General features: G+C 37.8%; 2 protein-coding genes across 2 annotated transcripts; one reads left to right on the top strand and one right to left on the bottom strand.

The window, feature by feature from the left end:
* Nucleotides 1-378: 378 nt before the first annotated feature.
* On the top strand, nucleotides 379-5092 carry LOC102289822 (G-protein coupled receptor family C group 6 member A). Its single transcript, XM_014337327.2, has 6 exons — nucleotides 379-590; nucleotides 673-967; nucleotides 1072-1884; nucleotides 2247-2459; nucleotides 2538-2652; nucleotides 3756-5092. Exons 1-6 carry the CDS (start codon nucleotides 427-429, stop codon nucleotides 4682-4684), a joined length of 2529 nt encoding a protein of 842 aa, XP_014192813.1. The 5' UTR covers nucleotides 379-426; the 3' UTR covers nucleotides 4685-5092.
* Nucleotides 5093-5971: 879 nt separating this feature from the next.
* Nucleotides 5972-11275, bottom strand: odc1 (ornithine decarboxylase 1). Its single transcript, XM_005933952.3, has 11 exons — nucleotides 11115-11275; nucleotides 10175-10323; nucleotides 9747-9884; nucleotides 9471-9644; nucleotides 9155-9327; nucleotides 8860-9076; nucleotides 8691-8774; nucleotides 8412-8574; nucleotides 8192-8307; nucleotides 7899-8113; nucleotides 5972-7804 (listed from the first exon to the last, which is right to left on the bottom strand). The coding sequence occupies exons 3-11, from the start codon at nucleotides 9846-9848 to the stop codon at nucleotides 7666-7668; spliced, it is 1383 nt and encodes a 460-aa protein (XP_005934014.1). The 5' UTR covers nucleotides 9849-9884; nucleotides 10175-10323; nucleotides 11115-11275; the 3' UTR covers nucleotides 5972-7665.
* Nucleotides 11276-16522: the final 5247 nt, after the last annotated feature.

Genomic DNA, 16522 nt, shown 5'->3' on the forward strand with positions numbered 1-16522 from the left:
TTTAAAAACATAAAAGGACCAAAGTTCAGGTTGACATCTAACCTTTGGCACATAATAGGTGACCCTGTCAGTTGTAGACTCACCACTTAGTCATTGTCAGCCAAAACCAACTGTGGCTGATAGAAAGTAGAGAGTAATCCTTGACATCGAGCCTTAACATTGCTTATTTTCTGTAATCTAAAAACAATTAAACCATTACTCAGGCCTGTCCACAAATGAGTCCTTTTCTATGAGTGATTCAAATCATCTTGGTGTTTTTGTATTTGGAAGAATTGAGGAAGACAGACTGTTTTGCATAGAGTTACAAAGACTCTCTTTGACCATGCAAATAATCCATGAGGGGAAGTTTATAACAGCTAGTGTTTGTGGGCCAGTTTATACTCACCAGAAACAACTAATGCACATCTGTATCTCTGCGGATCCACAATGTTCTTCATACAGCTATTTGTCATGAGCGTGTTTCATTCCTGTTTAGGAGAGAATGGTCTCCTACGTGTATACTATCCTGGGAATATCATCATTGGAGGACTTTTCCCCATTCACTTAAAAACCAAAAGGACTGACACTTCTGGACCTCTCTTCTGTCAGGAGTAAGTACTGCCTTAGTTCATCAGCTCATTACTGTGAATAAATGAATGATGAATTTAATCTGTATTCTGTCCATTTTTGCAGCTATGACATACAAATGTTCCTCCGTAGTCAAGTGATGATATACGCCATCAGAGAACTCAACCTACCTAACATCACGATAGGATACGACATCTATGACACTTGTGGAGATGTTGGCCTCGCCTTGAGAGCAACTCTCCAGCTGCTGAAGAATCAGTCAGACCCGCAAAGCTGTTTAGTGCCAGCAGATGCTCAGTCCAAGTTACCTGAACCCAAAACCAAGGTTGTGATTGGTGAGAGGACCTCAGAAGCATCGATAGCTGTTGCACGACTTGTTGCTCTGTCTTCAGTTGCCCAGGTTTGTTTTTTCTTTATCTGATACTGCCTTACAAACCTCGGAAATATGAGAATCTAACCTGGTATGAATATTGGTGAATTTACCTATTTTATGTCTTTTAACAGATTAGTTATGGATCGACTAGTGAGGTGCTCAGCAGGAAGTACAAGTTCCCTACATTTCTACGAACAGTGCCTAGTGATGAATATCAGACGAGGGGTATGGTTGAGCTGGTGAAGACATTTTATTGGCAAACAGTGATTATTGTGGGAAGTGATGATGAGTACGGGAAGTATGGTAGTGATAGCCTTGTGAAAACTTTCAGCAAAACCAATATCTGCATTGAATTTGTTCACATCTTGTCTGCTGATTTTAATATAAATGGTGCTAAGACCCAAACTGAGCTGACTGAACTACTGGAAAAAATCAAAAACTCCTCCGCTGAAGCCATCATCCTCTTCACAAAGGAGATTAATGTTGAAATCATCCTGAAAGAAGCGATTAAACATAAATTCAACAGAACTTGGATTGCAAGTGATACATGGTCTAGCTCTCCAAAGATCTTTGCAATTCCAGACATCCAACTTGCCGGACAAGTTTTTGGGTTCATATTTAAGCAGATTGAGGTGCCTGGCTTTAAAGACTACGTCATGTCGATTTTTAATGGAACTCAAAAAAACGCCTTTGTCGAATATTACCTGACGCAGCATCCACTTTGTTCAAATCAGTCTGAAGAAGTAAAAGTAAATAATTGCTCGCTAAACTATCAGCTGGAATCTAATCAATGTCTGGGAACAAGCTTCTTGGCTAATTGCATTGACAAGGAAGAATCTTACAATATCTATTTAGCTGTTCAAGTCATTGGTGAGGGGCTCAGACACTTGCTTAAGTGTGACGACCATCATTGTGAACGTAGCTCCAAATTCACAGCATCAGAGGTACAGGAAAGATGTTTTTTAATTGTTTTGTTGTTGTTGTTGTTGTTGTTGTTGTTTTGCTGTTGATTAATTTAAGACATTTACCAAGTTTTTTATGTCAAAGTATAATACTTGGACCAGGAGTTGATGACCTTGGCTTAAAATATAATATAACTGTGACAGCTTGCCCTGTTTTTGTGTGTAATGTTTTAATAATTTCTCATTTTATGGGTAATGTCTTCATGGTGTAGGATTGCGCAAGTCATCACTTCCAACACGGAAACAGTCCAACACATACCCCCTTAAAAGTTCTCTTTATTCTTTGTATTTTGTACAGTTTAAGCAAGTGTCTTGGTTGATTTATGTTCATATTGTTTCCACAGCTTCTCTCAGAAATCCAGAAAGTAAACTTTACTGTGGGAACCACACGTATCTTTTTTAATAGTGATGGAGATCCCAGTTTGGGATATGATATTGTATACTGGAATATGTCTGAATTCAACAAGGGTGTACAAATACAAACTATTGGAGAATACCTTCCGAATGGAAAAATTACAAAAGTCCCAGAGTCTCTTGTACACTTGATAAATCAGACGGTGAGATGAAATTTCAACATTCATTTATTACCCATAATAATTTATGAGCATCATGTATGTGTACTGTTTCCTCCATAGGGCTCAGCATATAACTGTGCGAAAACATGTGATCCAGGACAAGAACTAACGGAGAGAAAAATCTGTTGTAAAGTTTGCGTTTCATGTGCTGATGGCATGTTTTCCCCTGGAAACGGTAAGTCTTTTATTACAAATATTGATAAAGTTCAATTATACAGGCAAAAATTGATTGTATGCACTTCAGCAGCTCATTCTGATAGTAATGTAGCAAACAAATATTATTTAGTGACAGCTGAAGAGTTTATTTCCATATTAAGTTTTAGATAAGAAAGTTTTTGCTGAAAAAATTCAAATATGAAAGCTAATTCAAACAGAAAATTAGTATTTCAACTTAATGTGGGCAAGTTATACGAAATAGTTTATTCTGGCAATGGCAACTTTATTTAGATTTAACACTTCTTTACCTCTAAACTTAATGCATTTAACAGAAGACAAAAATATTAAAAAAAAAAAAAAAAACATATAAGTTTACAATCCCTTAAGGTGGCAAAAACAACAAAATATAATTTTTAAAAAAACAAACAAAACAAAACATACCAAAATAAAAAACACTTAATAAGCGTGGATAAAAAAGGTCTGTTTTCAAATCTATTGACAGATGATCAAAAGGCAGCTTGTTCCAAAGAAAGGATAACAATAACTTAAAACAACTTTAGCATACTTGTATGTAGATGTATTTCTGCGAACACTTAAATCTCATAAAATAAATGGCAAAGATTAAATAATACATATTAAACTAAAACATTTGACATCATGTTAAGGTAGATACACTTTACAAAATCTGACTGAAAACCTTGTAATGCACCTGTTTTACACTTACAGTCATGTGAAAAAGAGATGCTTCTTGTTTGATTTTCTGGAGTTGTTTTTTGACTGTCACTGACATGGAGCTCAGGAATTTAAAAAGTTTATATACTAAAAATGTAATAACTGTTGTACTTATTAGATGAACACATATTAGACGCATACACTCTTGTCTGTCTTCTCTCCCAAAATATCCAAAGCCAGTTTTGCATTAATTTGCAAATATCCTCTGATCTCTCACGCTGCTGCTCTGTGATAATGTAGTTTGGCCCTTCCACACGTAAAAGCACATTTTTCTTAATGCAGGGGTTTTCCCCCTTGCTCCTTATCAAATGATTTTAATCTTTACATTGAGTCATAAAATATTTTCCCCTTCCCTTATGCTTGTATTTTATGTTTGTATTTCCTCTGCAGGTTCATCATGCAAGAGCTGCACTGACTACCAATATTCAATTCCTGAACAGAGGGATCAGTGTTTCAACAAAACGGATGAATTTCTCCTCTGGACCGATCCCTTCTCAGTCATTCTCAGCTCCCTTGCAGTCGTCGGGATCATTACTACCGTTGTGTTTGCTGTTCTGTTTGCAGTATATCTTAAAACTCCCATTGTGAAAGCAGTTGGAGGTTATTTGTGTTTTCTGGAGCTTTTTTCCTTGGTGGCTGGCTTCTGTCTTACATTCACCTTCATAGGCAAACCTACTGAGAAGATTCACTGTGTAGGTGTGCCTCTCTTTGGTGTATCCTTCACCGTTTGTATCTCTTGCATTCTAGCTAACTTGCTTCAGATCTTGGTAGCTTTCAACTTTAACCTTAACATAGGGTCTTGGGTAAAGAAGCTGAATAAGCCGCTGTTGGTAGTTACTATTGTCTCTGGGATCCAGCTGGCCCTGTCTGTCTCATGGCTGATCGTAAATCCACCAATTCCTAAAGAGATGCCAGGGAAAGAGACCATTCTGCAGCAGTGTGAGACACAATCCCTTGAATACTTTATAGCAATGTTAGCCTACAACGCTTTCTTGGGCTTTATTTGTTTGGTGTTCGCATTCAAAGGTAAACAGTTACCGGATTTGTACAAAAATGCATCTTTAATCACCATCAGTATGCTGCTGTTTGTGGTCATCTGGATTATCTTCCTCCCAATTTATCTGACCTTAACAGGGAAGTACAAACCTGCCGTACAAAGTGCAGCCATCCTCACTTCATGCTTCAGCGTTCTCGGCTGTCACTTGGCTCCCAAGTGTTATATTATGTTGTTCAGGAAAGAGCTTAATCATGAGAGCGCCATCACTGAGTACATTAGGAAGCATTATGAACGGAAGGGCATATCTGTGGTGCAGTCATAGACTCACACTTTCATGTAGGAGTTATAAATAATACTGATCTGCAAAAGAATCTGTCCTCCTATGATGAAATCATAACTTTCTTGGTTGGATGGAAATAAAGTAGTTCATCTCATTCACATACACGGGAGTTTTCACTGTGTAGGCCAATAAAAAACCCCTCAAACAGTTGTTGTTTTTACTAGTTGTTAGATATATAGTCATATACATCTAGTAGAAAAACTTTAGGTTTGGTAACTTTGGGTGAAGAAATCATAGCTCGTAAAATCTGCTAACATGGATGAGTTTGTATAGTTGCCATTTTATAGGCTAAATGTATAGTTTTAATCCTATTTTCCTTAAAAATCCAAAATAAATTCAAATTTGTGCACTTAATTCTTGTTTTCTACAATCATTAACCCTTGTATGGTGTTCGGGTCTGTGAGACCCGTGTTCAGTTTTTTTCAAAAGAAAAATTAAACAATTAATTATTTTTTCACGTGTAAATGTGTTGTGTCTTTCCACTCACTCCACTTGATTATAACTGATTTATTTATAACATTTTATATGAAAGAAAAACGAGAAGCACATTAATTCATAAATGTGATCTAACAAAGGTAAAGGGAAAAAATTAACCATGTTTGCTGTTCATATGTCTTGTAATTGGGATGAAGTAAACATCTGTTGAGTAATTTAACATAAAATTGTTTGATAGTGTTAATTTGGAAAGCCAAAACTCTAGCGGGTCCACCAGACCCATGAACACTGGCTGAGTAACAAGAATACGAACACCACACAAGGGTTAAAGATGTATGCTGTGCAATCGCAAGGAACTGTTTAAAGAAATAATGAAAAGTGCATTGCCATGATGTTCAAATATTTATATAAACACATGTGTGTTTATGTAAATATAGTCCTTAACAAATTTGTTAGACCACCACCCAATGTAAGTTCTCTAGCATATTGAGACTATCTCTCCACACAGTTACATATTCCATATGTACAGGTACGATCCCCATTGGTCATGGCGTGTGGATATTTCTCTTAGACACTCCGCACGCCCCACAGCTCACACATAAAACAGCTGCCCAACACGTAAAAATGGCCAACTTCCTGAAAAAGACAATGTTGACTCATACTGTTAAACTGGTGGGTGGGTGGGTGGGTGGGGGCAGTGGAGTTTCAGGGGATCATCCTCTATCACTACTCCTATTAACTGCATGCAAAGTTAAAGTAAAACTCTTCCCCCCCATAGCCACTAAATGGTTTTTCATTTATATTTGTGCAAAAGGAGAAGAAAACGACAAACACTAAGGTGGTCATTTATTTATTTAAAAAAATACAAAACTTCAGTTTCCATAGGAAAGCGTTATGAATATGCATTCCCATCTCTTTCATATCCATTTCAAATGTATAGTTAAAACACTGCTTCTGCTCATTAATACGATAACTGGAAAACAAATTAAATTTAACAAAAAAAAAAAAAAGGAGAAGGGCAGTCTGCTTTGAGTCCCTGTGCTCAAGTGTTAATCTTTAAGATTGATGTTGACTTTTGGGTAGTCTCTGAAGTCTGTTGTGTATATACATTATATATGCTGTTTCAACATGCAGAGTATGATTCATGCATATATCATGCCATGTGAGTCATATTCAAAATGTATACAGGAAATACAGGTTATAGTCAAAATCTACAGAGAAGCTTTGATAGAACAAGCACTAAATAACTGCTGACAAATAAATAAGCTTTGTCATCTTGAGGATTAACACTCTTGGGGTGGGGGGGTATGTTCTTTACAGGAGTCGAGATCATGGAAAACTTAAATAATATAGCAGCCACTTTTGAGGAATTTAAAACCACACACCATTGCCTCTGTGCAAGTTACCAGCTGAGGCAATGGTTCCTTCAGCTGTAGACAGAACAGCAGTTTAACAAAAGGGTGCACATTCCCTGACTTCTTATAAATATAATAAATAAATGAGAACTTGATATTGAATACTAAAAATCCAGATTGAATTTGAGTACTACAGAAAGAAGGCTACCAGAGGGCTCACTTAAGATAAAGGAGACAGAAATTCATTTCCCCCAGTTAACCCACAAAAAGATATTTAATAAAACATAATTACCACACAAAACAGTGCACCAAATCGAAGCCTCTGGATCTTTAATAAATCTGCCTTCTTACACTGTGCTGTCAAGTCTGCTCAAAAAATTTGTTTCCAAATCAGGTTCCAGTGCTGCAAGTCCATACAAATTCCCTCCCTATACTATTCCAGTTTAAATAGGTTCATTGTGAACTACAGTACTCAAGCGCTTACAGACTCTGCTGGGAAACCTACAGCAGCAAATTCAAGTACAGAGCTTTGCACTGTACCTGGAACCAACAGAGACACAGAGTGTGATTCAGCCTCATTTCATTCAGGATTGATCTCGAGCTTCCATAAAGAACTGAAATGTCTGCGACACATCCCTCTCATTCTGTCAAGTAACTGGCCTGGAAAAGTTCACATACAGTGCTTAAAAAGTTTAGAGCACCATCCAGTGGAAGGTTTATGCCACAGCTGCCCTAATTAATACTAGTGCAAGTGCCAAAGATAATTTGTTTCTGTAATGTTTCATCTACCAGTATGTGTAATCTGTTTAATCAAAATATTTAATGCCAAGAGGTAATTATTGCCATCATGGAGCAGAAGGGAAAAAAGTAAAAATAAAAAGGCTATACTGTTAAAATGACAAATGTCAGTCATTCACTTGAATTCCTGAACGGAAAAGTTTCAGTGGTTAAATATTAGGTTTGATTACCTCGGACTCAGACTGGCACGGTGGAATCTGCCTGATAAATGTGACAGTAAGGATCTGTGCTTGGTTTTTATGACTAGTGGTGTGATAAATTTGTTAAGCACTGTACATTTTAGGTAACAGGGAAGAAAAACAAGAAAATAAAACTCCTTATACACAGAACCCTTGTCCATAAACTGATGCTAAATGTGACAAACATACTGCATATTTAAATCACATGGGCCTGGCAAGGCTCAGCAGACAGATCCAAGCTGCTCTCTCTGCCACAACAGGCAGGCACTTCAAACAGGTATGACTCTTCTGCAGGTGCTGGGATGCCCTGTGAACAGATCTGCTGCACAAGTTTCCTGAAAGACAATAATAAATGTTACATTAAAGCTGCAAAATTTCCCTCTTATGAATCATTTAGCCACACTTTGAGCCCTTGTGATACCGACTCACCAGGTAGGACGTGACATGACGTAGTGAATGTCGGGTCTCTGGAAGCCGTTGAAGGTGGAGGCTGCCGCCACTGTGTAGGCGCCCATGTTCTCAAACACCAACCAGTCGCCCACCTGCATGTCAGGCAGGCTACACTGCTCGACAATGCGGTCCAGACCGTCACATGTTGGGCCCCAGATGCTGCAGGGGTACATCACTTCATCTGGCTTTGGCTTCTAAAACAGGAATATACATGTGTTACACAGGTTTCACCTTTTTTATATTTAAAGATTAACTAATGCCTTTTTATATACCTTATGCAGGGTTGGCAGACAGTGAGCATGGTCATAAAGAATGCAATTGAAAGATCCATACACTCCATCGTTGACATAGTACATAAGAGTCCTGTCACTGGTCCCTTCATCTTCCTCTGTGGAGGTAAAATTAATTTCATCACATCAGTATAACCAGTAAGAAACTTTTTTTTTTTTTATAAAATCAAAGGATGATGCTAGTAGAAAGCATAATATTTACCATCAGAGGCAAACTCCTCATCCATGATGACTTTCTTGGCAATGATGTTCACAACCAGTGTGTAAGCAGAGGCCACATAGAAGCGCCCAGGCTCGGCAATTATGTTAACACCACAGTCAACAGGAAAATACTTATCCAGGGCTGGGTTGATTACTCCTGTGATCTAAGAGAAGTATCCACATCTACATGTTAAACTTTTGCATTTTCTGAATATGACATTTAAAAAAAGTTCAAATGCATAAATGTGACCCATACCATTTATTATAATAAAGTAGTTACCTCTTCAAATTTAAGCTCTGTATTGTCTGACCCAGGAAAACCACCTCCAATGTCCAGGAGATCCATGTTGAAGCCCAACTCAGCCTAGAGTTCACAACAAACAGGGTTAAGTTGGCTTTATAAAAATCCACATAATTGCAGCTGTGTGTGCATTTCAGTCAAAACCTACCCCTGTATCAAACACACAGCGTGCATCTGCAATAGCCTGGGTATAGGTTTCCGGGTCGGTGCAGCCACTGCCAACATGGAAGCTGACACCAATCACGTCAAGCCCCAGCTCTTTGGCACGCTCCAAGAGACCTCGACAAGCTTTGAGAGGGGCCCCAAACTTCACGCTCAGACGGCAAACTGCCTTCGAGTCATCTGTGGCAATACGGAGAACCAACCTGAACACAAAGAGGTAAGAGGTGAGAAATAAATAAACAAAGACAAAGACTCTTTGTTGGAGACAGAAAAAGTCTTACTTGGCATTGTCATGGCAGCGCGCCACCTTCATGAGTTCCACCTCACTATCAAAGGTCATCATCTGGACCCCGTGGGCAGATGCATATTTTATCTGAGAAACCTGCTTGCAGGGGTTAGCATAGATTATTCTGCTTGGATCCACTCCCAGAGACTGAACCAGCTGAATCTCCGTCTAGAGGGCAGCAAAGTCAACAATGAGACAGTGCCAACTTAAAAATACAAGCTGCCAATGCAATTTCAGCTAATCTTCAGGAGTGCTTTGTACTGCATTGTTGTGAGATCATCTAATGCTATGAAAGCAGTTTCAAAGCCTACCTTGCTTGCACAGTCAAAGCCTGTTCCGAGGGTCGCCAGTGTCATCACCACAGCCCGGCTGTCGTTGCATTTGACAGCATAGAAAGGTCTAACACGAGGCAAAGCCCGAGCCCAGCGCAGGTGTTTCTTTACCACGTCCCCCAAGTCGCAGACATAAAAGGCATCCCTGTCATCCTGTAACAGGTGAAAAAAAAAAAACCAATACATGATGAATTACACAATAAACTAGACTGTACTTTTAATATTAGTGCATCAGTGCCAGCACAGGATGCTTACTGTCATGGACGACTCATTGATCTTCTGCTCAACAATGTCACGAGCAGAGAAACCCTCATCGAGGAAAGACAAGTCAAAGTCAGTGGGCGTGGCAGTGTTCATGGTTGCAAGAAGTCCTTTAGAATGGTCACTGGTGAACTGGAAAAAAGAAACTATACTCAGATTACATGCCACTTTGAGAACACCATGTCCTCTATGTTTTCAGTTACTAAAGTCCCCTTCATATTCCACAGAGGAGTAATAAGATAAGATAACCTTTATTAGTCCCACGTGTGGGAAATTTGTTTTGTTACAGCAGTGGACAGTGCAAAGTTACATAAAAAAAAAAATTTCTCAAAGCACCAAGTGAACAGGTGTTTTTGATACAATATTATCTGAAAGTCATGCCCAGATGACAATGCAGTGTTTCAAAGGTGTGGAACACTTACTTTGATATGAAAGAAATGGAATTTGGTGTTGTTGTCACTCAGGTGCAGAGAAGCCAAGGTGGCTCACCAGTGAAGTTAAACCCTTTCAAATAAGACTCAAGGCCAGGGCCTGCTGAGTAGCCAGTGTGTGATTTCCTTGAGTGAAGATTCTGCAAACAGGAGCAGTTGACAGTTTAACAAAACGCCCATTAATGAAATGATGACACTTCAGTTTAACACACGACTACCAGTTATTCTATTAAAACTATGAGACTTCAGGCATGTTTAAAATACACGCACTTAACTTTAGTCTCTAATGGCACTGGGTTTCATAATTCAGGATATTGCACAGGAAAAAGTCATTCAAAGAAAAGAGTGTTCCGCCTATTCAAGAATTTACCCAATTACAAAAACGTCCCTGCTCTAAGTTACATGAAGAGCACGAAAAGTAGCCAATCAGTGACTAACATTTAACGCCGACGTCACTATACCGGTTCCGCTTAGCCACATTCGTGCCATGAGGCAATTTTTGGTTACCATTAACTAACGCGCTTTGTTACATGAATAACAGGCAAGACAGTTTAACTTTACTCACCTAAAGTCTCGCAACCAAACATAAAGGACCCAAAAAAAAACCATCCATCACAAGCCAACCTCTCGGTACTTTTATTGTTCAGGCACACACACAAAAAGGATAATGCTAACAAGCTAACCACCCCATCTGTTTCGCTGGCCACGTAGTGCTGTTTGTTAACGCTCTAAGATCCACAGCAACACAGTTTGGAATTAAACCAACATTTAAATTACTATAAAATAACATAGGAATACATAACATGTCAAAACTGTTCATGTGTTCGCGACAACTAAAAAAACCCTGCCATTTAATCTAAGCTAAAGAGTATTTAGTCAAAGAAAAAAAGACTTTCATTGAAGAATAATTCACCAAAAGACCCTTACTTACCTTAAAAAGCATTTACAAAGAGTTTGTCCATTAGACCCAAAAGCTGGGATTAAAAAAAAAGAAATAAAGCAGTTCCCCTTTACGACGAAGCTCGTTGCCAGAAGCGAAACCTCTCAAATACAGATGGAACTGAGTGTAAGCCGGCACGAGAGCCCGGCAGTATTTATAGGGCGCGCGTTTCCGCGGCAACGCAGCCAGCTGGAACCGGCCTCGCATCCACATAGGAACCGGTTTAGTCTTGTCCCCTTCATCCACATGGTGGGAAAGACAAACTTGGTTTATGACACACACATCATTAACAAAGGTAACTAAAGCTTTTGTAATAGTGTGCATATATACTATATATTAAATAACCTCTCCATGAGACATTAAAAACAAAACACACAACACACAACCATGGAAAACTATAGATGTAAATGAATTCTTACATAGATTTAGACACAAGACACAATAGATTTGAATTAAACCTCAAATTTAAATTTACTGGCTCGTTCCATATAAAATATGTCAAATCCGGGGAAAAACTGATCAAACACACACATTTCAACTAATCAAACACACACATCCACACATATGCAATAACACTAAGTGCAATACTCATTTTCTGGCATCGTTGTATTTTTTACTCAGTTGTATACAGCATTTGTATTCTATTTTTATCCTATTGTATATTTTATTCTATTTTATTCTACTGTATATAGTATTTTATTTATTCGATTCTGTACAGTTGTGTATTGTATTTATTCATAACTTCATAACTTTTGCACTGTCCACTTCCTGCTGTGACAAAACAAATTTCCCACATGTGGAACTAATAAAGGTTATCTTGTCTTATCTTATCTTATCTTATCTTATCTTATCTTAAAAAAAACCCTCATCAGAAGCAGCTGTTTTGTTTGTTTTTTGTACAATAATTTAGTAATTTCCTTTATGAAGCCATTCAAAATTTTAATATTTTGCAAGTTTAACAACCTTAGAGGATACTGCAGTGTGTCAAAACGTGGCACATTGTAACCCTCCATTTATTTTATTTATATGTTATTGTTTACAGCACTTTCAGTCCCACATAACTTATGAGGTGCAGTGCTTGAAATCTTCAGGGTTAAAATCTATATTTAAGCTCTGTTAGAAAGTGCAACCAAATCAATTTTTACAACCAGTCCAAAGGCAAATTCAAATTTTTTGTTCAGCATGATTTTTCCTTAACTCTGAGCATCAATTGCATGGCATACATCACAGTTGAAGCAGCAAATTGATTGTTCTACAGTAACAGAAACACACACAAGTAACCTGTGTGTTTTAATGATTCCCATAATGATTTACTGGAGAAAAAAAGAGTAAACTCTCAAGTCTCATATCACTCTCATGTCACTACACGAGATAAGTGGCTGGTCAAAACAATTATAGCATCTAAAAGGTCTCCTTTTTGCCTGCTTTGTTATAACAGGTTTATATTTAACCATGATTCATTATATGCCGAAGGAATTTTCTAATAAAGTGGAAAGGACTTTGGCATCATCATCACATGTAAATGTTTTAGAAGACTGTTTGGAAGAGTCCATACTAGATGAAAGCCTTGTATCACTTTCAGGGCCTAGAGAGCATAGGCCAAAGACAGGATACAACTCACGGATGTAGATTTGAGGTCTTAAAAGTGACGCCTTAAACCTGTATTCATTTTACTGGTTAACAGTGGGCAAATCATCTTGTTCCAAAAAGACTTTCAGTTGTATAAAAAAACAATCTACCGCTCTCTTCATCTTTGAGCTAGGTAAACAATTTTCTGGTGACGTTTGGGCTCAATCACTAATATTGGGTCATGTTGACTAAAACCTGCTTTTAATTTTGTAAATTATAGTCCATCAGTGCAGGATAAACCTGGGTGTACTCACTGGTTGACAATTGTAAGCTTGTTAGCCATTAGGTTTAAAGTGCTAACATAGCAAGCTGGGGTTTTCTTTTAAATAAATTTATGTTATCTTTGTTTTTATGATTCAAAATGGGGAATGAATAACAATAAAAGCAAATAAACAAATCCACTAGCATTATGCCTTAACTGTTAATGTTAGTAAGACAAGCTAGGCTGATGAGTTACTGATCTGTGTCTAATATACTAATAAACTGATACTCGGAGATACTAATATATTCTTGTCATATATCGTACACTTGATTTTGTGTTAATCACAGAGATGCTCATTTATGCTGCCAGACTGCAGCAGTGTGTTGTGTCTCATTGGCAGCACAATCTCAGACCGTGACCTGACGGCAGTCTGTTTAGACGCACTCTGACGTCCTGACCTGTATAATGAGATTAAAGGAGATCACAGGATGACTCAGAAGTGTCAACACAAGCACAGATGCCAGACCAGCTCTGTGAAGTCAGGTGTTGTGTATATATATATATGCAATTGGGTGAATAAGTATTTAGACAGTGAGACAATATTTGTGTAATTTTCCCTTTGTACAGCACCACAGTGGTAATTGTAACAGTGTAATTACAGCTGCTGTTTACGTAATCCCCCATTTTCACAGAATGATGGCACATTTTTATGTCCAGCTTAGTTCAGAAAAAAACTTTCTGTGAATAGAAAAATACACATCCCACTAAAAATAGTGTTCAGGATTGAAAAGAATACTTTCATGAAGCTTCTACTTCAAGGCAGTAAAATGCTTTTTAGCCAGACTCCAGACATTTTCCCCTCATTGCACAGTCTAATCAGTCCAAAGGTTGCTTTCATAGACATTTGGTTTGCAAGCAGACATTACTAAATGGAGGAAAACGAAGGATTTGGTTAGTGTGACCCAATAGTACATGTGGAAATGTTGCACAGGCATTTTGCAGGAAACTTTAGGACTTCGTGAGGACCACATACTGTTTCTGTGGGCTTAAGTTAATATCTTTTCCAGGTCTTGAGGCTGTAATCAGGACAGTATTTTACTCTTTGCACTACAGAGTTTCCTTTCAAATCTTCTACAGGGCTGGTGAATGATGTAAGTTATTCCAAAAACCTTCAAAGTGAAGCCCTTTGTGGATTGGTCAGAAAGTTAAAGTGAGGTTTAGCAGCAACCTTGCATGATGACATAATCTTCAGTTATTTTCATACATGGCAGTTTTCCTTATAGTCGTGCCCTGAATCTGAACTTCCAGTAGGCATGCAGGGAAGCCTCACGTCCTTTGCAGCCCCATGCCTGTCAGGCAGGAAGTGGGCACACATGGGGACAAATTAATTTTCAGGAGATGTTTATCAGCTTCTTCAAAATCACAAGATCAAAAACAAAAAAACATTAAAGCAACATTTATAGCAAACTACTTCCATGCACTCCAGCTATTCATTTCTTGTAATTTTTCCCCCACAAATTGCCCATGATTCTCCCCTCTCCTTCTCCTCTTCCTGTAATGTCTGTATCTCGCTTTGTCTGGACTTTCCGTTAGCACGTCTGTGTACCAGTGTGGCCTCTCCCCCACATTTCCAAGGCCTTACCAAAAACAAGGAGCATAATTGTTACTGGCCACCCACAAGATACAGCACAGTGTTAAGGGCTTTGGTGCCTGCGTGGATCGCTGTATCTGGCTTTGTTATTTCTCTTCATTTCTTTTGCTTTTCGTTGTGCACAGATCAGCTGACAGACTGACAGTTTTAGAGTTTCTGTGTATGTTTCTGCAGCAGTTGAGAATAAGAAAAGAATTTTCAGTTTTCTCACAAGAATGGACTGCAGTCTGGTTTGAACTAGTGTTACAGTTTGAGAGCATTTCTATTAAAAAGGCCAAGACAACATACATTTATTTGGATCCTTTACAGGGAGCCAAATCATTTTTGTATGGGTGCCATAAGGATAAATCCAAACATAATTTTTTAAATATAAATTATAAAAACAAAATAATATAAAAAATGTAAAGGAAATATTTTTAGTTCTAATATCTGTCAGCTTGGTAAAAAAAAATGTTATTACAACTTGCCTGATGAGTCATTGATAGAGACTGGATGTCTACTGTCTACTGGAAAGTCCACCTATAGTAACACCTATAGCAATTTACCTACATCTTGCCTCTGACGCATGCCCTCCATACAGTAATAATTAAAAAAAACTAAAACTAATAGGGAAACTAATAAAAGCTAAACTGAAATAAAATAAAAAACTACTCTGAAAACTAAATGGAGCTAGACTGAATTAAAAACAAAAAGTAAAAATAAATAAATCAAATACTGCTGTCAAAATTAACGCGTTAACGCAAATTAATCCGCCATCACGGTCAATGTGATTAAAATTTTTAACGCAATTAACGCATCTGAAGTGCAGAATGACTCAAAATAGCTGAAATGTTTCTGTCAACGCATTTAGAGCAGTTTGTCCAAGTAGAGTTACCATCGCACATGCGCAAATGGGCAGTTGATCTTGTAGTGACTGGCAGTTGAACCAGTCAACTCAATAGGGAAGATGATAAACGCATACTGGCCCTCTCAATGGGAAATTTGAGTTAAAAAACCCCCAAACAAGACGGAACAATCAACCGACATAAAGTATTATGCACATTGTGCAAGAAGGAATTTTCTTTTCATCGAAGCACTTCCAGCTTCAAATATCACATTGACACGAAGCATACGTTAGTCTGCGATGCTGCTAGGACTTTGGCTAATGCGTCAGCCTGCTTCTGACAAACCACTAACGGAGAATCGGGGGCTCAGTAATGACACAATGCCAAGTGAATTGCAACAAACGGCAGACCTATTAATACACCTCTTATTAGTTTCACTATTAGTTTTAGTTTTTCGCCTCTGTCAGTGCGCCCCAGGGCAGCTGTGTAGCTTGCCATCAACAGTGTGTGAATGTGTGAGTGAATGGGTGAATGACTGAATGTGTAAAGCGCTTTGGGGTTCTTAGGGACTAGTAAAGCGCTATACAAATACAGGCCATTTTAATATTGTTGAGAACATGCACTTTACATAGCTTTGGTTCCTCGTTTCAAGGACTTGAAGTGCTTCCCCCAAGAGTGACAGAGAGAGAGTGGATAAATGTTTACAGAGTTTTTTGTTAAGATAAATGTTCATGATGTTCAATAAACATGTTAAGAGCGTATATTTTCCCTTTTTTCTTGAGTCTGCAAAAAGCAAAAATAAATATAGAATAATATAGAATAAAAATGAATGATATTTAATCGTGATTAATCAAAATTAATCCACAGTAACGCTATGATGAATCTGATTAAACATTTAAATTTTTTAAAGTTGTATTTCACAGGAGAGACCCTGTGTTAAAAGATTTAAGAAAACTATTCAAATTCTTTTTGAATTAGAGCATACATTCTTTGTATTTATTCTGCATTTACTTCAAATGTCAGTTACAAGCTTAAATATAAAGTTGAAAAAAATCTAAATGCAACCAAGCTATTAATCAAGTATTTGCGATTC

This window comes from Haplochromis burtoni, unplaced genomic scaffold, assembly GCF_018398535.1.
Source record: "Haplochromis burtoni strain Fernald_Lab_line unplaced genomic scaffold, NCSU_Asbu1 Contig_176, whole genome shotgun sequence".
Taxonomy (NCBI): domain Eukaryota; kingdom Metazoa; phylum Chordata; class Actinopteri; order Cichliformes; family Cichlidae; genus Haplochromis; species Haplochromis burtoni.